At 38.1% G+C, this 26,312-nt stretch overlaps 1 protein-coding gene across 8 annotated transcripts; it reads left to right on the top strand.

Moving 5' to 3' along the window:
• The first annotated feature begins 626 nt into the window (after positions 1–626).
• On the top strand, positions 627–22,396 carry LOC134535636 (cyclin-J). 8 transcript variants are annotated; one of them, XM_063374815.1, is made up of 7 exons: positions 627–716; positions 1,476–1,593; positions 2,839–2,946; positions 4,502–4,673; positions 7,254–7,538; positions 12,283–12,442; positions 21,918–22,396. In XM_063374815.1, the coding sequence occupies exons 3-7, from the start codon at positions 2,839–2,841 to the stop codon at positions 22,027–22,029; spliced, it is 837 nt and encodes a 278-aa protein (XP_063230885.1). In that variant the 5' UTR covers positions 627–716; positions 1,476–1,593; the 3' UTR covers positions 22,030–22,396. The 8 variants fall into 8 exon arrangements, with proteins under 8 accessions (XP_063230885.1, XP_063230889.1, XP_063230890.1 ...); XM_063374819.1 differs by having other exon boundaries at positions 1,476–1,573; XM_063374816.1 differs by lacking the exon at positions 627–716 and adding an exon at positions 804–874.
• Positions 22,397–26,312: the final 3,916 nt, after the last annotated feature.

A 26,312-nucleotide genomic window follows, 5' to 3' on the forward strand; every position in this document is an offset into this window, starting at 1 on the left:
GCGGCGCACTTTTACACACTCGGCGGAAATCACGCTCGGGCGTGTTTGATGCACTTAAGAGTAAGTGTTGTTGCGACATAACGGCTTGTGCGAACCAGAGGGAGTACCGGCGGTCGGCGTCAAGCTTAGAATGTGTTTGAGGTAAGGGTATTCATTATATTCGTTAAAACACTCCGCAAATGCGTAGGCATGCAATCTTTGATTCTCTGGTAAATGTTAGTACAGCTTTAAAAAAAAAAATCATTTTATAAACAGTTACTTTTACATTTTGTTTCATTCCACCGTAATTATTTTTTTTAACTTTTGAATTTAAAGCAACATTATTTAATCAAGAATTTTATATTTTAAAAAGTAATTATTACATGGGGAAAATTTTACCACAATTTTTTATTTCTAGTAATGTAATTTGAGTTATAAAATTTGAATTACGGTATTTTAATTGAAAAACAAATTGTTTCATTATATAACTTTATTAATTAATTACATTCCTCAACACTTACATTAGTGTGCTCGGGTTATACATAGTTCGAAAATCGTCCAAACGAAAGTGTTTTATTGTTTAGTTAGCAACATTCTATAACCAATTATATTCTACGACTGGCGGTTTGTAAAATTCGATTTGGAATGTCAAATAGGGCTTTCAAATTTTAGAATTAATTCTACGTAATAAGCATTACTTAATTGTTTTTCAATAACATAACGTAAACTATGCTAAGGTATTTGTATTCTAATATGTTGTGTGTTCTTTAATATATGAAAAGAAAAATTCTGAAAACTATTGTTTCTTATCTGTCCCATTCAATTTTTGCTAACACAATACTTAATAATACTATTGCTCAGTAGAAAGTTTGTGTTATTGGTATTAAATTAGCAGGTAGTGTCTATTAAAACGTAACAAATCTTTGTAAATGTTGTTAAGTTATATATTAAAAAAGTGTGTCAATAATATTTATATATAAATGAGTTTTTCTAATTAGTTAAAATAATTCTGTCATATTTTTTGGTGTTGCAATCCAAGAAATCAATCTTAATTCATCATTTCCCTATGTCGGGGGTATAATGATTTATAATAAGGCTGGAGTTTTGTTGAGAAATATAAATATTAACTCTTTGTTAGGCTGCAATAGGATGAATCTTTAAAAACTTGCAATATTCAGGATGACCAATGAATGGGCAAATAGGCTTACTACTCGGATGTTAAGCTCGATGTTTTTCTCTTTCAATAAATGTTGGTCACCTGTGTTCATACCAAAGCTGAGTGCAGTCGATGAGTGGCTTGATTTATTGGCTTTAACAGAAGTTTGTCTTTTATCATTTTTTGAAGTTTTTGTGCAAATAACAGTTTAAGGACTCTTATAATTGCTAATATTCTACACGTTATCTGAAGGTCCAGAAATGCATCATATTTTAAGGTCTATATATGACTAAATATTTATGTTGACAAGGTTAAATACTTTGTGTTTGTGTGTGTGTAGTCAGAGGGAGAATGCTGCTTTTCTGGCCTATTGGAAGGCTCTCGGCCTGACCACAATTTCCTGCAGGCTGCTAACATCGTGCTACTAGTGCTAAGCCGGTCAGTGTGGAGGGAGGAAGGTAAACAGATGCACTGCTTTACCCTGCCCTTACCACTCTGGCATCCAGAGCAACGTCCTCCTTTGGCACAGGTTGGAGAATGTGTCAACTGAAGGAGTGGTCGAGAGATGTTTGATAGTTTCTAGTTTGGGTCAGGATCTGTTTGCTAAGGTCTCTAAGGTTTCCTAAGATTTGGGTTCTTTCCCAGGAGGATGGGCTGGGGGAGCAAAACCTCGGGGCCTTGGCACCAGGAGAGGCCCACTCGAGTTTTGAGATTTTTCTCTGTCCTAGTTTACGCTGATATTAGCACAAAAATTACGAATCTATTGCTGGTACAATTAATTGGTAACCTTACATCTTATCCAATACACACAGATCAGGTTTACAGACATATATATTTTTTTATTAATGGGGTGGGCCCGACAAAATTATTTGCCCCCGGTCCCATAGTTGTTCTCGACGGCTGCGCCAGACAACTTTGTTACTGTAAATGAAATAGACATTGCATAACACACATTACAAAACAAACATTTAGTATTCTATTTTTGATATATAATTTATGTATATATATATGTATATATCTATATATAAATAAATACATAAATTTGAAACGTGCAATGTTCAAACATTTGACCCCTTCCCATTTACCTTATTTGCCTAATGTTGTCAGTTGTGTCAGTGTACTCGTATCTGGACTGGAAGCACTCATGTCTCACCCTGCCAATGTATCTAACCTAACTGGTTGTGATCAGAGGCGCAGCCTGGAGGGGGGGGGGTGGTGGTTAGGGGTTCAACCCCCCCCCCCCCCTTAGCATCAAATCTTTAATTAATTTCTTATTCATCACTCAAACAAATTTCATATTAAAATTAATAAAAATTTTACCATTACAATATTTAATTTTAAGAACCGAAAACTGCTAAAATAGCACTATTTTACACCTTAAAAACCAAATTTTCCCAGGGGAGGACCCCCCGCTTTATTACCGGGGGGAGGGGGGGGGCATACTTCTTAACACCCTCCGCCATACACAAATCCTGGCTATGCCACTGGTTGTGATGGATGATATATTATGTTAGAATGTAAATTTCAGAATAACTATTTTGGCTAAAACAGCTGAACCACGCTACACTTCAATGATCGGACTAGTACTTGTTTCTGTGATTTGAAATGTTTCCTTGTGTGTTGATACATAGATTTATCATTTATGTTTATACACTGTAATGATAGTGGAACTGTGCTTAAAGAGGTGGTTTGTTTTCATTCAGATGTCATCCGTGAACTCATGGTGGTACACAGAGTACGCAGAGGATATACATGCTGCACTGCGCCAGAAAGAACTAAAACGAGCACATTTCCATTACCAGTCACCTCAGGTAGGAGTCCCGGAGCAGTTGTGCTGCAAAATTTCCACATCAAAGGGAACTTTAGGAAAAAATAATTTTGTGTGACATTTCATAACTAATACCTTATTCACACTTATTTTGGGCACTAACTGTGGGTCAGCAGTTAGATTATTTAACATTTGATACATGACATAATTTTTTTTAGGTATACTTAGTATGTTTTAAGTGCATTACATTCATATTCGTCAGTAATGTGGTTTCATTAGGCCTGTGATAGTTTTGATTTCGCCGCATGGTGGTAGGATAAGTGAGGGTTAAAAGTAGAGTCCACACAGCACTTTCAAATGTACACTCAAACATTAACAACTTGAACATCATGCATGCTTGCAGTGGACATTTTGGGGTACAGAAATATCATGAACAGTCACATTTATATTACATTTTATGCAATATGTGTTAAAGTTAACACCTCAAGGACAAGCAAACTATGCAGCAATCAAGGCACAGGGGAGGAAATTTCCCATAACCCAAACACTAGAGGGGCTTGTTTGAGTTTAGAGATTTATTTGAGGCTTGATTTTGCTATGGCAGTACAATGAAAATTAAAAGTATATTGTTAATAAAATTTATTGTAAACCTTAAAATTGATGTGATATGTGTAGGTCACATTTACAGGCTTTAGATATTTTTTGTTGATTGAGGGGTTTGAGAATTTGTACATTAAGTATAAGTAATAGTGATGGTGGGGAGAAATAAAGGGGGAGGGGGGAGTTTGAAAATTTATTTTCCTCTAACTCTTTGTTTTTCTTGATGGTTCATGCGGTGATTAATGTGACTGTCATTATACCTTTTTTTTTTTTTTTTTTTTTTAATTCTATGTACACATGTTTTAATAGATTAATTTTTATTCCTGCATATTAGAATCTTTCTTAGTTAAAATGCTTGAAATTGTTTGTTCCAGACATTATATTACTGAATACATTTCTGAATAGTCTGCAATTGTATAAAGTACAAACATATTTTAGGTAAGGAAAAGTTGCTGTCCATAAAGAGTAAAAGTGCAGATGATAGTGTTTTCACTGTGCTCTTTTATCATGTACGAAAATGGTCCTTAAAAAAATTTCCATAACAATGCATAATTTGTTTCACTTATCATTTAGGGTACCTCTTATAGTTTTTGCATTGAAAATGTGCACATTCATTCTCAGTAATTACTTAGTTCAAACTCCTTTTTTTTTCAGTGACAAAAAATGAAATAGTTTGTTTCAAATCATAATATAGTCCTATGTATATTGTATTATATGTAATTTATACATATTTGTGACCAGATAAATTATAGTCGAATGGTGAGATCGCTGACTCTCTCCGAGGCAACGTGGTTTTGATTCCCGACGACGTCAAAAACCATTGATTCTCAGCAAGTGAGAAACATGGTGGAAATTGCAGCGAGCTGGTGGGGTTTTTTCGAGGCGCTGCCGGTCCCCCTTGATGTAGACGAGATAATCCCTTGTAAATTTTTTTCTCGCATACAGTGAAACCTCGCTGATACGAAACCCGTCGTTGACACGTCCCTGTGGTGCCTCAGTTGCAGGACCGCATCGGCCTGGTCCGGTGGCTGAGCAGCAAGGCGGAGAAGCTGAGCCTGTCGCTCACGACCGTGCACCTGGCGGTGTACCTCCTGGACGTGTTCATGGACAACCACAGCATCACGGCGGAGCGGCTGAAGCTGGTCGTGCTGGTGTGCGTGCTGCTGGCAGGTGCGTCCACGCACCCCGCACAAGAAACCCACACAGTTCGGGAAACTGCTCAGAACATCCAAGTAGGGACTGTTCACGAGAAGCATTTAAGAACATGCCGAGGGAAGATCGGTAGCTCTGGTCCCTATTTAGATTTTAACTTTATTTTTGAAGCGTGCAAATGGGTAAAAACACCTGGTGCAGACTCTTGAAAGCACATACGTATCTTCATTTCTCGCCATCTAATGTGATGGTTGCCGCTCAAATTTCAGAGTTTTCCTATGCACGATGAGAGGACTGCACGCCATTCCACAGCCTTGCACTTAGAGGATATGTTGCTCTATAAGCACCGGAGAGTGTCACACTCATCATCCTGCCTTACTAACACAGATACAACACCCTTGACTATGCGGGCCCTTGAGCTCTAGCTCCAACATTGAACAACTTGTTTGCAAATACAACTAGAACTAAAATATAACTAGGACTACAAAATCTCATAGATGTTTTTGGAGTATGCATTATTAATGAACGTTTAAAAGTTTCTTACTAGTAGTGCATTTATATATATCATCAAATTACTACTGACACTTCAAATTTAATAACTTTTTTTTACTTCAACTGCGTGTGTCTGTTCAAATTTAATAACTTTTTTTTTACTTAAGTTGGTGTGATGTTGGAGTACCATTCGTTAGCAAATGCATGTGCAAATGTTTACAATAGTTGATTTTGGCAATTCTTTTGGCAATCCAACATCTAGTGCAGAAAACATGATAGGCCTATATAATATCATTAGTCTATGGATAAATCACTCTATATCATACATAATATTATCACCTGGCTTGACTGGAGCATTGGGCAGCTGTTTTTAAACTGTGAGAGGTCACTCTTATTTATAATACTGCAAAAAGCCCTATGGCAACAGTCAATAAGGTGTAGCTGCCGGTCCATACCACACGGTCAGCCAACAACCGAAAGTAGTGGAGAGAGCAGACATGTCCACTCTCGATCGCAGGCAGAAGTTGAGTGGGCGAGTGGAGTTTATTGGCTCCACAGGTGTTCGCTGGCGTAGTGCCACTACGTTTACAAACTACTTTATTACTAAACAATTTTAAAGACATTTAAGGACAATGTTGAGCTGGATGAAAGACACTGACAGTATTATATATATTGGTTGTTATAAATACATATTATTATAATGAAATAAAAATCTCAACAAAGTATGTCAAAGTAAATTCTGATGGCAACAACCAAACGTTAATAAGTAAAAGTAGTTTTAATGGTTAAATAAAAAGCACTAACATATTTAAAAAAAAGTGTGTGCGTGGAGTCTGCATACGACAGAAGCGAAACTTCTTGCTTATTAGGTATAGATACTAGATAGGAATAAAATGATAGTATTTTTTTTATTGAACAAGAGATATGTTTGCAGTTATGATCTCAAATAAAAAAATAAAAAAAGAAATATGGGTAGCGTCAATCGTTAGCCGTTACAAAAACTGAGGAGTAGACAGACACAAGCAGTATTACAAGAATTCCGTAGCATCTACCTCTCCCCTGCTGACCCCCTTCTAGCCGTTACAACTAGCATATAGCCTGCTACACTACGTACCTATCCTCCCTCCTTTGTCGTCTTTCCATTCGACTGCTAGTGCATGCGTTGGAGTGGCGTCATCGCTGAAGCACTCTCCTCCGCTAACGATTCCCCCACCACGTATCTAACTGTTCCTCTCAAGTAATCGGAATTCAGTAACGCTTGAAAATTGTAGCCCCCTCAGTAAAGAATGTTCACTTCAAAAATTACCCACCAGATAATTTAACTGACGAACATGTACTGCCGCCAACTTTCGGAGATTGACTGTGAGGTTTTTACTAAGTGCGGGCGCGCGCGCGCACACACACACACACACACACACACACACACTCTCTCTCTCTCTCTCTCTCTCTCACACACTTTCACACATACACACACTCACATGAGCAACAGATTTTTGGAGAAAATACTCTGTATTATCCAGTAGACACTCTTTTGTACGGAATATTTTGTTGAGTGCCCCTTTTTTTTTTAAATAAAATATTCAACTAGTTTTTTTCCTATACTTTTCCCTGTAATATATGCCGTTTTTGAGATATGATGTGAAATTGAGGCATTTTCAAAAAATCTGAGATTCTAACTTTAGATTTATTTTTATCATAATTCTGCTACTACGGGTAATTTTTATGCGAATATCTACCACCATTGACAGCTCTCGTAATAGGGAAGATTCTTTTTACTTGGTATTTAAGGTACTTGCTAAAATGTCTTTTTGTTTCAATAAAAAGCATTTCAAAAATTGTGAGATTAAAACAAGCCGAATCACAAAGTATTTTACAGTTGAAGTCCTAAAACACTATGTTCGACAGCCACTGACAGTTTTTCAATTGGCCTGGCATTCGGCTGCAGTTCGATTTCTACATTTTCAATTATTCTGTGACTATCGTGAACAGTACGTGCATCGGCAATCTTGTCTGAAAGGCTGTGAGATGTTGCCTTGTGATCATTCTAATGATAACATTGTTATGGAAGAGTACAGTACGTAGTTTATGTGTGAAGTATTTTTGCAGCGAAATTCGAAGAGCAGGAAGTGAACGTCCCCACCGCCCGAGCACTGAACACGATGGTGGGCGGGCAGTACGTGATCAAGGACTACACGCTGCTGGAGATCATGGTGCTGAGGCACTTGCAGTGGAACCTGCTCCTGCCCACGGCTGCCCAGTTCGCGCAGTATTACACCAGGGAGATGACGTCCGCGGGCGACCTCCGGCACGCCCCGCACTTCGCCAGCTACCGAGAGCTGGAGTGCCACGCCTACGACTGCATCAAGGACTACTTGGACGAAACACTGCTAGGTAATGAGCTCATCGCACTGTTGGTATACTACTTTTATTGTGTACATTTAGGGTGCAGATCTAATAATAATAGTGGTGATAATACTAACTAGTTGATACGGGGACCGTAGTCTCTGATATTTAATAACTGAATTTTAATGCATGCTCGGGGTTTTATGGGCGCCACCGTGCCACGTGCACGGACCTATGTGAGACTCTTTCCCAGGGTCGTGATGTCGCTCATGTGAGGCGTCATTTTAATTCCCCCCTGAAAACACCTAGCACCAATTCCTGCCCGCTCTCAGCATCGGGCACGCTATTATCTACGCAGTGGGCTCTCAGGCGTCCCACACGCCATCACACCCCAACAGATTTAAATAATAAAATAATACGTCGGATTTACACACCTGATTTATTCGGTTAATGCAACTTACACACGTACACGGTTGAAACTGTTTAAAACGCCCGCGGCACGAATCAGTTTGGGTGTTAAGACCCACCACGTGGTCACATCTCAAAGTACGTAATACATAGAAGAAAAGACAGTTACTGGTCGTAATACAATTAATTATGCAGTCCCCCGACCGAGAGGAGCTCTGAGGACGAAAAGAAAACGATTTAGAAAGAATTAAAGTTAAACAGAATTACTTGGCGGTGAAAACAAGCTGTGAGGTCCCCGGAGTGCTGGCGCGTCTACTCTCGGTCGTTGATGGCGGAAGACTGGGCTGAGATCATGGCTCGGCTCGACTAACATGGCGTCCTCCCGCCGAAACAATTGCCGTTAAAGATATTTGTGAATTCGTGCCACGGGAAACTAAAGTAACATGACAAGAATGATTTAAAAACTATGTGACATTTTCTGAATACTGCAAAAGAATGCTACAAATTAAAATTATTAAAATGAACATTTAATTATTGTCTGGCTTCGGGTTTCCTCGGGAATGTCCGGAAACGCTATTATATTTTGTTACCTTATTTTAATTAAAAGTACATAAAACCCTCCCGGCCGATCTGCCGTCACGTTGCACTTAGGGGACATAAAAACAACTAACACAATTATATTTAATTATGTATTAGGGGTGCGGCGCACTGACTCGACAGCGCCCTCTTGCCGGGCGAACGCACGCACACGTACGCACGGGTAGGCGGGAGGTTTGAATGGAGGGTGGGTGGTGTTTGGGCGGTGGCATATCGGACTTAAAAGGGGCCGCAGGCCCGGACGATGTCAATGGTTTGGTTGCAAAAACCTATTACGGCTCAGTCTTAGGTCGAATATGATATTTCATTTTCTTCTGGATCAATCTTTTCATCAATTTTTTGTTATGACGTTGTCACGTTAAACTATCGTCTGTAAACCGACTTTACAGACAACCAATTTTATTTAAAAATAAGGATTTGCTGCACCATCCATAACAGTTTATTAGAACTGTCAGCTGGATGAATGACTCTGATAATTATAAACTGCTTTTAGTACAACTTAATATAAAACTAATTACCTAGATGCTCAAATCAATTGCAGGTAGCTAACCTACAGTTAGGTACAAGATTTTATGGTTTTATTTTTTGGTCAATTTCATTTTTAAAACAGGAGATTTCAGTGTTATTATTTTTTATATACATAGTGTTTATCCATAAAAATGGTGCACTTTTTAACAACTATGAAACTAAAATATTTCTTAATACTTATTTCACCAAAATAGTCTCATTTTGACTGACACATGATGCACTTATACAATAAAATAATTTGTAATAAGCATGTCTATAAAAGAACTACTTTGAAAAATAAAAATCAATCTGCAAATACCAGGGTGTTTGAAAAGTGTGTCAACGTGATTAATGTAAAAGATGTAAGTAATAAGAGCTGCAAGATCAGACGACATAATTAAATGTTTCCCCATCCATTTAGTTTATACATTTAGGTTCAAAATTCATGCTAAATAATTGCATTCAATGAATTTACCATTATAAAAAACAATATTTTTGTGGTTTGAGCTCAGTTTTGTCAAATTGTTAATTGATTTCATGTTTTAATTATATTTCAGTGTTATGTGTTGTATTGGCATTTTTGCAGTGTTATTTCGGTTTTATTGCAATTTACTGTATAATCTTGTCCCTACCCATAGTCAGTGGGTGAAAACCTTTGTCTTTTAACAGTTGCACAAATGCGAGTATGTGTCCCTTGCTTATTGGTGTGTGTGTTAGCATGTATTTTGTCACACACATTCTTGTTTATTTATTTACCAGAACACAGTCCTGGTATTATCATTTTCAGGCTGAGATTGTTTGGATGGACACTGAAGCACATTATCAGGTCCGGTAAACTAGGTTTACATGACTATTATGTTATCTCCCATTTCTAAGTCAATCTTTTGGTACCTAATTGCATGTACACTCCTAAAATAATCTAACTGCATCGTCTATACAGTTTATATCCACTTATAATTTCTTCATACAATCCTAGCAAAAATTATTTAAACTGATTGGCAAAACCAAGATGCCTCATGTATTATATGAAGGTGCAAGTTTATTTTCCAATGTTCAGTAATGAAAACCTAATTAATCTACCATATCTATGGTTGTAATGCAGTGTCAGCTTATGTTCTAGAAACTAAAGAAATGTCTCATTTCCTTTTAGACAAAATGAAACTGTTATATTGTGTCATTTTAGGCCACCATTAGATTAGGGTGTGAACCTTTTTTTCTGTCCATTTTGATGCTAATCTTTATTCATGCTTGTCTTACGTATGAATTATAAGGAACATGCTTACGTGTTAACTATCAATTTTACATTGCTTAACAATATTAAATGTTTTGTAAACACAACACTTTCTAGTAGGATGCTGAAAATTTACTAAATTGTGCTTATTTTCTGCTTTCTTTTAAATTAATCATTATATACAGGATATCATTTTAACTGCACCAAACTGATAAAACTTTTACATAATCAGAATAACTTCCATTCTTTCTTAAACACTGTCGTCGTCCCTCCGAAGGCCATAAAGCCCGGCATCCACCCGCCAGTATTAAACCCCGCTAACGGAACGCACCCCTAGTCCAGGTCACGTGAGTCGAGCGAGTCGTCGACGCCGGTGAGTCCTTTCACAGATTACGTCCATATGCCAACACCACCAAACAGTTCTCATGCATCATTAATTGCTGCGAGTAATTAAGCGATTTTTAATTAACAAAGCAACCCTTAATAGTGAAAGTGCGTCGTAGGGGTGCAGCGGTTTTCCCCGTGGGAAACCTCAATTAATAAACGTCTGGAGCGTCCCTTGCGGCCTTCCGCCAATAATTAACCACAGTGTAAATCAACCTAATTCACCTCCCTGTTTTTACTTGCAAATAGTCACTGGAGTAGTCAACAAGTGACAGTCAGTCTCCAGCTTGACTTTCTATTTTAAATATTATTAATCTCAATTTTTATTATGTATTATTATTATAGGCCTTCTGCCAACTAATTCAGACAGATGTCATTAAGTTACGAGGGTTCTAGAAATAATAATTACTAATTATAAAATTGGAATAACGGCACATTAGAAAGTTCAGCGCGTCATAACGCTTCCTCCCCTCCCAAGCCGGTACAAAGCGGCAGTAGGATTTTACTCATGGGCCGGGGCGGACGTGTGATCCCGCGGGGAGACTTCAACGTTTGTACCCCTGATTCTTCATACTGGTAAATATAATAATTCACTAAAACCTCTTTTTCCTCTCCCCGCGTGCCCCCGTGCCCTTTTCCGGTGCAGGGCTTAACCCGGCCGCTTTAATTTTTGCTAGTCGCAGAACAACGGTTCGCGATGCAGTCACTTTATTATCTTCGTGGGCCCACGACTCACACAGGTGAGTCCGGGCACGAAGCTATCACCAGTTCATCACGGGAGTGGCCGTTAATCCACCAAAACTCTTCGGCGACCCACAAACCAATGTAGGGATCTTGTTTGCAAGTGCCGCAACATAACACGTAATTAATTATCAGTGCGAGTGTGTGTAGTGCCAACGTATTTTTGTCAAGTGTAATTGTGTAACTTGTGCCCATCCACACTATGTGAGATGCGGAATTAAAAAACCAGCACTTAAATACCGTTTTCTTTATTTCGTAAACGCCTCCTGAACAATTAGGAAACAGTCCTCTATGCAGTGCGTATTAGAAGCAGGGACTCCCTCCCACCATCAACAGCCGCCGATCCTAGTGGAACACGCATGGGCAAAAACCCACGACCACCTCGGTTAATACTCTAATTAACCTGGCGCCCGCCGAAGATTTCCTTTAGAGCCACTGAAAACCACTAGGACCGCCCCGGGTCTCGATCACGAGACCGCGGGTGACGGCAACACTAATAAATGGTATCCTGTGGCCCTTAATTTTTTTCAGTGTTGCTTGCATATTGTTAACAAGAACATGTCTGCCTGTTGTAAACTGTAAACAACAGCCTCATCAGGTGCCAATGTTAGGCTGAGTAGAGACTCAATTTATTGATGATGTTGACCTAGTCAGTAGCTGTATCAGCATAGTTGGTTATTTATTTCATAACATAGTGTTCCATTGTGCAATAAAAAAAAGTATAACTTGAGACTTAACGTAACATTTATGCAGCTTAATAATAAATTGTGCAAACATTACATAATTTTCTGTCTAAAAAGGTTTTATTTTGCCAGTATACATACTTAAAAAAATATTTTTGATCAACTTGGCTTACTGTGTTAATTACTTAGTTGGACTATTTACGTGCCTGTAAGTTGGGCCTCGGTGGTGCCGCCGTTACAGACATCAGCGTGCACCAGTTCCTGCCCTCCGTGGTGGCTTCCACGTGTGTGCTGGCCACTCGCCGACACCTCGACCTCACTCCGGAGTGGACCCCGACACTCGGGAGCCTCACCGGCTACGAGTATCGCGACTTGCAGCCGTGCCTCTCCTGGCTCCTGAGGTGGGCAACCTTTATCATGTGGGGTTGTATTCCCCCAAACATCTTTGAACATAGCATCTTCATATTGTTTTTCGACCATATTATCACATCCTGTGTTATAGAGGGACAGAGATATTTGCCAGAACTGTAAGAAAGCTCTTGGACCGGAGAATCACATAATAGTAGTTATAGTACGGAAAATATTTTTATTCAGTAGAAAGGTGTATTTTCTTTGCATGGAGTCAGGAGTTGTCAGGAGACTGTGTGCTGTGACGTATCTGAAGTCACTTTTTAACGTCAAAATCCGCCATAATGTTCCGCCCAAAACATTGCAGAAATTATGCTTGACCACGTTTGATGATGGTAAGTAAGTAAGAATTACAATATGCATAGTTAAAAAGATCACTTTCATAAAAAAAAATCATTTAAAACTGTTTGTACACTGCAAACACTACTCTTCATCTAATGTTCTGGGCATCAAACCAATATGGTGCAACAATTAACTGAAGAAAATTAAGACTTCACACACTTAACTATGCAGACATGGCCTCTCCCTGATTTTTTGGCGGTCTCCATTTTATACTGTGTGTATATGTTTTGTACTGTGCTTTGTATAGTCGGTCATCGTTTAGAAGTCGCCATGTGAGGTCATGTTCCTTGGTGTATCACTATTGTTTACATTTAATGTGAGTTGCAGAGAATTTCATGCGTGAGGTCTGGGCCGCGCTGCTTTAGGACTTTTTTTTTAATTAGATGAATCAACCACTGGTGACAGCAGAGGTCCACGTGGAGCCTTAATACATTTGTCAACCATGCCTGGAGAACAATGGCCTCTCTGCCATGTGTACCGTGCTTTTGCTAACAACCGCAGGACTTTGTTCGTAACATCGGGCATTTCAGTAAATATGGATTCCGATCACACCTGTGTTAATGTTTTGTAAAAGTAAAATATGTGACAATTTTCAGGCAAGTATAACAGTACGGTCAAACCTCTCTGAAACGACCCCTCACGGTTCCCAGTAATAGGGTCGTAATAGAGGGGGGGGGGGGGGGGTCACAATAGATGTTTTCCGAAATTTTCAGTTGATTTCAACCCCCCTCCCTCCCAAACCGCTACTCGCTAAGAAACCAGCCGTACAATGGCAGGATGCTGTCACTCACAATGCTAGACGGCTTTGCTTTAAACCCACTTCAACCTTCATGACAAGTCCGTCACCGTACAGGCCACCTCTAAAGAAAATATGTGTTAGTTTACATGTACATTTTCTTGCTTGCCGTAGTTAAATACACTAGAACCCTAATGTCACGAACCCCGGATTTAACGAAGCAGTGATTTTACGAATACATTCTCGGGAACAGTCAAAAAATTGGAAATTTTTACCAAAATGTAAAAATCAGAAGAAAAAAAATTTAAAAAAAAAGTAAATGAAAGATCATTAAAATCTGTTAATTTTAACACACAGCGTATTTTTGTGTCGGCTTTAATACTTCCAATAATGTTCATGTAAGAATAACAAAAAAATAATGGGACATTTCCTTTAAAAATATGGCAGCTGTAGGTTCTGCAACGCGAGTGGGCGCACACGAAGCTCGCCCGGCTGGCTGGCGGCAGCGACTGCATGACGCATAAGCTCACCCCTCCCTCCCTCATTCACATTATTCAAGGCTAACTCATCCCTCCCAGACACACAAACCATCTAGTGTCCTTCCTTGTAACACCCCAACTTCGCTCCCCTTTGAAAAACCTTCAGTGAGAAAATGCTCTTTTCACCCTCCCTTCTCCCAGCTATTATGAATGGGGTACTAAGCGATGAGAGAGGGGTAAGATCGTTGTAAATATTTTCGGACCCCTCCCTCCCCAAAAAACACGCCCAAAAAAATGTATGTCAAAATATGTCACTTTTCACACCAACTTCGAGTTCAGTCATCTCTGGCAAGGAATTTACAAGCTTTCAAACTTAAATATAAATGTATTTTAATAGCAAGGGTCCTATGAAAAGGAATATACCGAATAAAATCAAGCTACTGTCACCAAACAAAGCATAAAACGGCCCAATGCGTGGTCGCTGCGTTATTGCTCGTGTGAGAGGCGAGACATGGAATGTTAGAAGAAAGATAACTGCGGGGGAGACAGACGGCAGCCAGTGTTTTTCCGGCGTGGGGAATAAGTGGCGTAGCCTTTTTTTTTTTATGCTGGGTGAAGCGACCTTTTTCTGTCAACCCACGGGAAAAGATAATTACTTGAGCTATCAAAATAAACATCGCTGCGGCAGTTAAAACAAGTCGAGGCGGGCATGCATACAGTCGGTCGCTGTGTATATCTACTCAAAAAACATAACATCTCAATTCTTAACAAGATTCCTTATAACCTACACGTATTGCCGGATGTTTTCAGCCTGATCCATGCAAGTTCTTTAACCACGTTTTGAATGAAAACTGGCAGGCCAGTGTTGTGCCCTGTTTTGCGGACACATAAAGCTTTTATCAATTTGCTGACAGTTTTAATATATTTTTACTCTGTTAAAATGAAGCAGATAACGTGATTGTTAACAAGTACAAGCAGCATCCGAGATCGGCCGCAGCGCACGGTACGGGGAGAGGGTGAGAAAGGGCGAGCGAGCGGCCAACTACCATGTTCACTCGCTGCGGCCGGAGGGTTTTTCCTGCGTTGTATTAATAGTAATTAATATTTAATGGTATTTTATTTATTAAGTCATAATACACAAAATCGGAAGGAAAAAAAAGGAAAAAAACCTGCATAAGTCATCAACAATAGTTCACAAAGTCAAGCCAGAAAATATACCAAATCGGACTTCAAAAACTAAGCAAACATTGTCAACCAATAGTAATCAGAATCAAGAGAAATCCAGCAGGTAGCTTTGCCTTAACTGCGTACCACACTAGACACTCGCAAAAAGCTAAACGTAAACACGTTGCCACAAAAACCTTTATCTGCACCCTGCCGGCAAAGGGACGTGGAATGGGGTTTGTTAAGCGCTGACAGCGGTCGACAGGAAGTGGTATCTATTTTTAGATATGCGCTGCCTACGCAGTACATCACTCGGCAAGAGAAACGCAGTAACACGCTACTCACCACAAGAAACTTATTTTCTGTCCGATTTTCTTCGGATTTTCGGCAATTTTTTCACGGTTCCTCGAAATCGGGTTGTAATAGAGAGGTGGTCGCAATAAATGGGGTCGCAACAAAAAGGTTTTACTGTACTTCATGTATCTATGTAACTATCAAGAGATACCTGGATTGCCACATCTTCTCTCATGCAACTTGCTTACGTCAAAACATATTGTTTATTATTTAGCATTAATTTGTTAAAATATATACATATATATGTGTGTGTGAAGTCCACATGCGATAGAAGTGAAACTTCTTGCTTATTAAATACCTATATGTAGAGGTAAATTATTAATAATTTTTTATTGAACAAGAGATAATAATTGAGAATGGTAAGGCGAGGGTATAATCTCAAATGAAAAAAAAAAAATTTTTTTCTTTGTTCTATAACCTCACATATTTTCACTGGCACTTTTTGGCGTATCTTTTGGCTGTTCATTTTCACGTTCGTTGCCTTTGATAATACCTTTTGTCTCCCTCTGCCTTTTTATTATTTTTAGGCATGAACTGAAATCACAATCTCCAGTTAAATAAAATGAAAGAACAAAAAACACTCTAAACAAGCATAAACTACACTCTCTCACAAGTCTGTAACTCCTTTTGACATTCCAAATCACAGTATTCACATACCCAGTACCAAAAATAAATTACATTTATAAAGCTAACCTCTTAAGCTATAAGACTTTTTTACATTTTCAATCGCTTTATTCACATAAAAATTAATGATACTTATAAAGTTAATTGCACATATGAATAACTCTTTTCCACATGAATAAATAAATTGTAGATATTTTTAATTAAATAAAAGAAACACAATAGTGTTACGAAAACTGAGCAGTAGACAAACACAAGCAGCGTTACGAAAATTCCGTAGCATCACTGCTGCGTCATTTCCACCTCTCCCCTGCCGTCTCCCCTTCCTGTCTTTACAACTAGCATGTAGCATGCTACACTATGTACCTATACCCTCTCCCCCTCTTTTTTTCATTTTCCCATTCGACTGCTAGTGCATGCATTGGAGTGGTGTCGCTGCTTGCTGATCGTAATGCTCGTAATGCACTCTCCTTCGTAATGCTCAAAAATTGTAGCCTCTGCAAAGAAGTTTCACTTAAAAACAGGAAAGCAAAGTAAAGCAATGTTGAGCACAGGCTCCGTCCTATACAATCAATTCAGCCAAGAGAAAGAAGGATGGTGACTGGTGTTGAAGGAGCGGGATGGCGGATAACAGACTTGCTGATGCACATCCTCGTGTAAGCACCGGTCCTGCGTAGCGTTTGCATGCCGAAAGACAAAACTGTCATACACAAAACATTTTAATTAACATCTGATGTTAATTCAGTGATGTTTTTATTCCTCTACAAACATTTTTTGTAACTTACATCAGAATTAAATATTGCCACGTAGGATCGCTCTTGTGATCAATATACAAGGACAGTGTTTGCTGAAGAACATGAAAATCGACCAGCAGTGATGGAGTTGTCTTTGAGTGTAAATTTAGTGCATGGATGATGTGGAAAAAGATACTTACATGACTATATCATTTTGAAATAAAAAATTACTGCCTGAAAAGTGTAGTGCATGATACAAAAGAACTTTAATGAAACTGCACATGAATGCCGAGCTGTAAGTATGGGGATTAAACAAAAGATGAATCGTTTACTCTTAAATATTGGTCTGAATTTCAATGTTTGTTGATGCTGCATTTTTTATCACTCAATGGTTACCAATGCTTCTGCATGTTCCCAAGCTAAAAAATAATTACCTAAACCAGCACATGTACAACCACAATTGTTACACACGTGTGGTTAGTGTTAACTTTAATAAGTGTGTTCGTTGATATACTGTAATACCATACCTACTTTTATAATACAGTACGTCCTCAATTAACTGACACTTGTTATAATGGACATTCATTTGGTTAATGGCAGCCAAACTCATTTCTGCGGATATTTCCGGGTTGCAATTTACGAACGGGCAGGGTTGGTGCTACTTGATTAGTCTGTACATACACTCATATTCAAGCAATGCATTTTGTTACAAATAAAAACTTTAATCACTCATAGTTAGTATTTTTAATTTGTTTCAATTACCTACTCATATTCAATATTTTTGTTTTATTTTGAGACTAAAGTTTTCTTCTTATTGCACGCATGTAGGCCAAAATATGGGCTTTGTACAGCATACGGGCACCGCATCCAGATATGACATGTTGGTTAACACCATGTGCAAAATTTCTGACCACAAACCCCCTCCCCCCTCCTCCTCCCCCTCCCCTGTAAAGTTCCACTGAATCCCAATTGCAAATCCTACAGATTTGCTCCCCTGAAGAACCCCATTACTATTTTTTTTTAAGTTCATTATTGTTATTAAGTATTAAGTTCATGTATTCATTTTCGTAATGACTATCCTAAAATTTTTGTTTTGGCTATATCCTAAAAGTAGTGATAGAAAATCTATTATAAATTGTATTATTACTGATAGAAAATTTAAGACAAATGATATCACTCACCCCATGTTTTTAGTTATATGTACAGAATTGTGGTACATTATTTGGCTGTTGGATAAAAAAAAATAAATTTAAATTTTAGTTTTTAATTTTTAGTTCATTCAACAATCAAAGTGGGGTTTTTAAGTTTTTTTAAACTATAAGTTTATTCTAGTGCTTATGTACAGTATAAATGGAACAAGTATATCAGTTATTACTGTTTAGTTAATAAAATAACCAAGTGACTTGGGAAGAAATCTACAGTTCAGTAGTGACAGCAAGTGTAATTTTAAGTTAACCTTTTTGTGTTAAAAAAACTCTGAATTTGTTTGATGGAAAAATCTCTTGACAAGACCCTTTTTGAAACAGGGGTAACATAATGTTACGAATGCAGACAGGACCGCGACGCTTGCCAGGTTTGGAGCTGGCTGGCGGCCCTTAACGGCTACTGACATCACGCGTCGTCCACTGACGTAAGGCCATGTCAAGCGTGCATGGCCGGATTACAAGGGTTTTTTGATACCCCCTCCCGCCCTTCCTGTTCCCTCGTACAGTCCTGCCTCAGGCCAATGTCAATAACCCTTTTAGTGGCCTGGGAATTCTGCGGGTTTCCCGAGGCCGCTGCGCGGAGTGTTGCGATTAAACACCGCCTTTCTGGTCTTCTTGGGCGTCGGGTCGGCCCAAGGTGACATAATACTTCCAACCCCCCCAGTCGGTTCCAGAAAGTCTGCCAATAGTATAAAAGCAGCAACGCCGGCCACCGCGAGGGTTCTGAGTGAAGAGCGGAGCAGCGGAGAGTGTCTGGGAGTGATACTGGCGATACCCGTGCCATCAGCGAGAGGTGAAGAGGGCCAGAGGCCCTTGCTGAGCGAACCGGACTTATCGGGAGGCGATACCTGGCGAGCCAGTCGGGTGCGACGAGCGATACTTGGGGACTGTACTGCGGCGCGGTGTGGCTGAGTGTGCGAAGGAAGCGGACAGAGGCGGACAGAAGAGCGAGCCACTGTCGAGCCAAGCTCCAGTGGGAAGTGTTAATGTTTCAATGACCGGTGTAAGACTAATTGTTGTGGACAGAGATCTTGAGTGCATTAATTAAATTTATGGTGTAGACATTAGTAATAAATAAAACTGAACCAATTAATTGGACTATACCTAACAAACCCAGTTTTCTCCCCACATTATACTCGTAACACTATTGTCTCACACACTAAGCTAGGGTGCACAGCCTGAAACTCAAGCAGCTATAAATCATGTGTGGAAAACACGTGTTAACAAGCCAAATAAAGACATTCTTTAGAGAGAAAATGTATTTTGAAGTGATGTACTTTGTAGAAGGTTTAATCACACTGTACATGTATTTTAAGCTTCTTATAATTGTGTTTCAATTTAATGCCTGTTTATTAAAGTACACACTATTACAATGTGGTGTTATTGACCCAAGATGACAACTACCAAAACTTCAAATAAACAGGAGAAGGAAAAACTATAAATATTTCTAGGTTGTAAGAATATATTACACAGTACATACTCAGTTATCCAAGAAAATGTGTGTGTCTAATAGCGTCTTCCAGTACACTGAACTCAGTGTCCACTGAAAACCCTAAAAGTGCAACTATCATATGAATGCATTAAATGAGTAAGTACCATTTGTTGGTACGCTAAAATCTGGAAGATCACAGATATTAAAGCACTAACGTCTTCACCACTATAATGACGGAACTACATCTTCAACAGAGTTTTCTATGTTAGGACTTTCTTTTAACACAATTATTTTAAAACCCACATCATACTCTCTTTGTCTTCTGAACTTTCATCAGAAGATTATAAACACTCAAGAATGGCTAATAATGTCTCATTTACTTTCATGTTGTCCGCCATATTGCACTGAATCATTAGAACATGCGGCATTGAGTCAGCCCACACTGAGTGCGGCCAAGTGCTGTCATTGGAAGACATCCTATGTAAAATAAGAAATATTTTCAATCAGGCCTTTAAACATTGTGTAAGGTTTCCAATCCATTGTAGAATGTTGGATGTTACTCTGTGAGCTGGTGGGTTTTCTAGAGGTACTCTTGCAAGGTGTTCACATAAATATGTAATAATATTTCCCTGACTTTACATGACCAACATGACAACTTTTCCTGACTATGTTTATTAACTTTATTTAATATTTTGCAATCATCCAAAAGAAATATAGAAATTTAGCTTTTACCATCCCCACAGCAGGCTCAATTCTATCTCCACTTTCTTAATTTCTAACATCACCTTGCTTACGCCATTTTGTAGTATGTGACATCGTCCGGGCCTGCAGCCCCTTTTAAGTCTGATATGCCACCGCCCAAACACCACCCACCCTCCATTCAAACCTCCCGCCTACCCGTGCGTACGTGTGCGTGCGTGTGTGTTCGCCCGGCAAGAGGGTGCTGTCGAGTCAGTGCGCCGCACCCCTAAAACATAAGTAAATATAATTATGTTATTTGTTTTTATATTCCCTAAGTGCAACGTGACGGCAGATCGGCCGGGAATAATTTATGTACTTTTAAGTAAAATAAGGTAGCAAAATAGTATAGCGTTTACGGACATTCCCGAGGAAACCCGAAGCCAGACAATAATTAAATTTAAATCTTAATAATTATAATTTGTACAACCTTTTCTCTTTATTCAAAAATTGTCACGTAATTTTTAAATCATTCTTGTCATGTTAATTTAGTTTCCCGTGGCACGAATTCGCAAATATCTTAACGGTAATTGTTTCGGCGGGAGGACGCCATGTTAGCCGAGCGAGCCATGATCTCAGCCCAGTCCGCCGCCATCAACGACCGAGAGTAGACGCTTCAGCACTCCGGGGACCTCACTGCTTGTTTCACCGCCAAGTAATACTGTTTCCATTTAATTCCGTATAAATCGTTTTCTTTTTGTCCTCCGAGCTCCTCTCGGTCGGGGGACTGCATACGACCAGTAACTGTCTTTTCTCTATTGTACTACGTAGTGTGAGATATGACCACGTGGAGGTCTTCACACCTAAACCGATTCGTGCCGCGGGCGTTCTAAACAGTTTCAATTGTGTACGTGCGTAAGTTGCATTCGCCGAATAAATCAGGTGTGTAAATCTAATGTATTATTTTCTTATTTATATCTGTTCGACCACGTGGAGTGTGACGGCGTGTGGGACGCCTGAGAGCCCACTGCGTAAATAATAGCGTGCCCGACACTGAGAGCAGGCAGGGATTCGTGCTAGGTGTATTCAGGAGGAAATTAAAATCACGCCTCACATGGGCGACGTCACGACCCTGGGAAAGAGTCTCACATCGGTCCGTGCACGTGGCACGGTGGCGCCCATAAAACCCGAGCACGCTTTACAATTCAATCAGTAAGTATCAGAGACCACGGCCCCCGTATCAAGAGGTGCCGCCACGAGTGGCACCGTAACATATGTATGACTATGCACTAAACAAAAAAAAAATGCTTTCATATTTTGGGTGTTGGCAGACTCTCAAATTACATAAACTTGGGAATTTCCATCACTTTTCCAGGATTTTTGAAATTTCCCTGAGTTTTCCAGGATTTTGAGTAAATTCACCTACTTTACCTAACAAATTCCTACTTCCCTTTGTTTCCCTGACTTTCCAGATTGTGGAGGCCATGCCTCGTTTCCCCCATCACCGCATTCAATCCCTGCTCCATTCACATAGTTTCTCAACAAGTCATTTATCTCTAATGACCTTGAAGTCAATAGGATGGTAAACTTGTATTCTTTCAGTCATTCGCTGGAAGCCATTGCAATAAATCTGTAATATTTGATGGTTTTTACTTATTACAGTTTTTTTTTAAATTATCTCTACCATGTCCTCATACCAATGTATGTTTTTTTCTCTCTGCAGTTTACGCCAAAAACAAAAGCTCGCGTCTCCAGATCACGGGTATGTCACAGAAGAGGGTAGTCCAGAAGTTATGAAAATGAAAGGAATGCTGTCGTCGAAGGCCAATCACTGAGATCATAGGTGATCATTTTCCACAATAAGGGTACGAAAGGCTGTGAAACGTACATTTTGGAGACTGATGATGCCAAAGCTTTAAAATATGTGATAAGTTGTGTAGTAAGTAGTACAATAGTTAGACATACATCATTATTCTCAAAAGGTACTTAACTAGACCACTTTAAGGATAATTATTAAACAATTAGTGGTAAGAGATGTAATACTTAAATTAATGTATGTTAACGTAATGGATTTAATTATTAACTATAGTTAATGTAAGTTAAAATGTTTAGAAGTTAATCAAAAGCTTGCAGTTAACTTAAGCGAGTGTCTGTGAAAGAAAATCTTTAACTATTTGTAATAAAATATGTAAGAACTACACATCAACTGAAAATTACTTCTGTTATATATATATATATATATATATATATATATATATATATATATATATATATATAAATTTATTAATTAAGTAGAATTCAGTTTTTGATCAAATGTTCCATAAAACTGCACCAAAATGTAGTTTGCTTGTCAAATGAGTTTTTGTGTATTGATAATAATCCTGTTACATCTGACAATCAGCCCTTATTATCATAAATTATTGTTTAGTATTTATAGACCAAAACATGTTATGAGCCAGCAAATCTTTATTATTTTGTTTTATACATTATCAGTTGTGATGTATTTTTTATTATCAAAAAATTATAATACAAACCAGTAATAAATTTTTTGTGTGTAAACTCACAGTGAAAAAGTTATTTTGCCTCCCTCGATAAAATAATTGGCCAGGTTTTTAGGTAGGTAAGTTTTAATTCCCTGCTTAAAGTACAGATTACTACCAAAATCTATCTATGGAAATTTCTGATCTGACTTTTGAAGCATTAAAATGCTTGGACACCTTAAGCATTTAACATTTAGTAGAATTGGTTAGGTTTTTTTTTTACATCTTTTCCCAGCTTTGCTCAATGTATAAGTATATGTACTTGGTTGATTCTGCATTAAATGAGTTGCCCACAGTTTTTAAATCTGCAAACATACCTTATGTTAATCCTGTACAAAATGAACCTTTTTGGTTGTCAAGTTCCAAAGCCCAGCACGTTAAGTAGTTTTAATATTTGTTACTTATTGATATAATAACCATATGTTGAAGAAAATATTTATTTGGGCCATTCTATTTCTGTCACTGTGTCCACAACTCAACAGGAATTTTATTGAAAACCATTTCAATGTCTGGAACAAGGGTTATCTAAAATTTGTGTAAGCGCTGAGTGAAACCTAGTTTACACAAAATATAACAATGCTTATAGAGGTGTTTGTTCGAACAGTGAGAACCTTTTGATCGTTTGGCAGGAATTGGCTTTCTCCTAATTTAGGCTAGAGCGAGAAAGACATTTTGTAGTTGCAAACAAATCTATTAAGAATCTTTGAAAAATTGTAGCTTAAAAATTAAGAACTGTTTTCTCAGAGAGTGTCACAAAAAGTCACTTAAAGTACTGCAATAGTTGTGGAATTATTTGGTGAGTGTGGAGGTCCCCAGGCCTGGTTGAAAATAACTGCAAGTGATTGTGCATAACTAATACAAAATTACTTTAATGAGAATGAGGGCTGTAATGCTGAGTTGAATTTTCAGCTATGTATGCCATTCAAGACAGATCTAGGGTCGAATGCAGATTCCACTAGAAATCTAGTGGTCACTAGCACTTCCTCTAGTGGAGGTTTCGACTACCACTATATTTCGTGTGTTTAAAATATTTTAGTGTCAGTCCGGCTGGGATTAATGTAATATAGTGTGGATGACCACTAGATACGAAAATAGTTGAGTTAAACCAAAGGAGACCCAAATTCAATGACGTTGAGGCATGATGTCACAACCTATGCCAATAGGAGACAGGTAATGTGTGTTTTTTTTTAAATATTAACAATAAACCTGTAATTATGAAAATATCAGTCAAATATGTTCATAACATTATGGTTTGTTAAAATTTTTGTGTACATGCACATACCATATCATGCTGTTAGTGTTGGAATATTCTAATAAAGTGCTTTTCTGTGTAGTAGTTAATTCATTTCTTACTGTGATTTCAATTACAAACCCCAAGGACAGAACAATTTGTTCTTGATTCATATATAGTTCAAGTGTTCCAGGAAATGTGTTAGCAACAACTGCATTGTTACTTACCATTGCAAACAATGGCACGTCCTGATGGAAGAAAATAAATTTAGTAGGGGGTTGGATATTATTTTCTCGAAAAAGCCATTTTATACGAAATTGTGATCAGAAGGGGTTTCAGTCCCAATCCCGTTAAACCCTTAAATTGCTTGTGGCTAAAAAAAAAAAAAAACTCTTTATTAAGTACTTTTGGCTTTCTTAGAGAGAAATATGTGTTTGAAACCAGCGTTAAGCACTCCTGTTCACTTTTGATTCCTGCATAAATTCTGACTGATAATGTGTGACAAATAAGCATACAACTGTAAATTAAATACCTCTGTTCGTCTCTGTCGAAACACGTGTTAAATGCTATCCACCTACACATTAAGTCCAATTAATTTTTTCCATGCCATTGAAGATATTAGGATTATTCATATTATTCTTGAATGGTATAAAGTTCAAAAATAAAATGCTTAAAGAGGTAGTTAAAATTTGCAGTAAACAGCTACAAAATAAAGTTGCATTTACAAATATTTTCTCAACAAAATATTATGGATTATTTAATTGTGTTAAATTGTTCAACCAGAAACTATTTAAGAATGTAGAGTGATTATGGAAAGTAGCCGCTTATGGAAAAATAATCACATAATTTAATTGTTAAGTCATTCAATCAGTTTAGTTACATTAACATGCATTATGTATATAGAGAATACAAATTTGTTAATGTAAGCAAATCTAACCAACCTTCCACTTGAGTTATATTTGGCCTAATTTCTTATACACCACTACCTACTCTACAGAACTTCACCAAACCGAATGTAATATGGCCTAATGTTTCATAGCCATTGAGGTCATTAGGAATGATGGGGGAAGTTGAAGTGGGAATGGATGAACAGGTGCGAATAAATGTGAGTACCCCGAGAAACCTACCACTTAGTTTTTCTGCACCCACCACTAACTAGAATTAGCTGTCAAAGCAGCTACGTCAACTACTGAATTGTTCAATTTGCTGAGCTGAATTTAAAACTAAAAGAATTTAAAACACTCGTATGCTTGCGATTGGACTTCAACCCGGTGACAAGGGACCCCCCCCCCCCCCTTCCCTTGCAGTATTCCCCAATTCTTGAAGCTGCCTCCTCACAGCTAATATCTTCTCCCCAAGCCCAGTAAACTTCCGCATAGTCCTCACCAACTACACTTGCATCCCTCTTTCCGTTTGTCACCACTCTGGATCTTACTCTCATGATACCTCGCTCTATTACCCCCTCTCCTTCTCAGTTCAACCTATCACACAGCCATCCCACTCTATGTTTAATCACCTTAAACATTTCACTAGTTATTTTTTTACTTTCCTCAACAGTAGTGCGTTCCATCCCAGCTCCTTTATCTCGCTGAGCTAAGTTAGCTCTATCTGCCAACTATCAGGCCGCCTGGGATAGAGAGCTTGGGACAACAGCTTAAGTCATTCCACGCAACTACTGCAATTTCCAAACGAGTTTTTAAAATTTTACAACAAAATGTGAAAACTTAACGATAGAGCACTTACATGGCGACCTTCATACATGTGTGTACAATCAATAAAAATTAAATTTAGAGAGTGAACCATCGTACAGGTTAAACTAGAACCTCTGAAGGCATTCAATATGTTGTTTTCATGGAATATTTCACAAACATTATTTTTTGTCGCCCATAAATATATTGACACATGTAGGAAATAATAAAAAAATAGTAGTATTCACTTTTACTAGAAAGAGCTAATCTTATATTAGGTTATTCCTTTATATTAGCTTAGTTATGCTTAAATTATTATTTTATTATAAGTAAAGCATGTGTAATTGTTTGTATATTAAAAATACCGATAGATTGTAAATATTTATATTTTCGAGGTGATATTTTAAAAGCATCGAAATAAATTAAACGATAAATAAAAGTATTGATATCTATGCGTCAAAAAGTTTTGCCATCCCTAATGACAGGCAAGTACTGAAATACTTGCTCACAATTTTTTTCCAGATTAATAAGGATTTTGTCCATGACAACTCTTTCAACATAACTTTACTCCATTGTTACTTGTTTGTGTTAAAAGGTTAGAAAAAGACTTCGAGTAAACCTAACCTCGAGCGAAACCTAATAACATACAAGACGATTGC

Source organism: Bacillus rossius, chromosome 10 (assembly GCF_032445375.1).
Source record: "Bacillus rossius redtenbacheri isolate Brsri chromosome 10, Brsri_v3, whole genome shotgun sequence".
NCBI lineage: Eukaryota > Metazoa > Arthropoda > Insecta > Phasmatodea > Bacillidae > Bacillus > Bacillus rossius.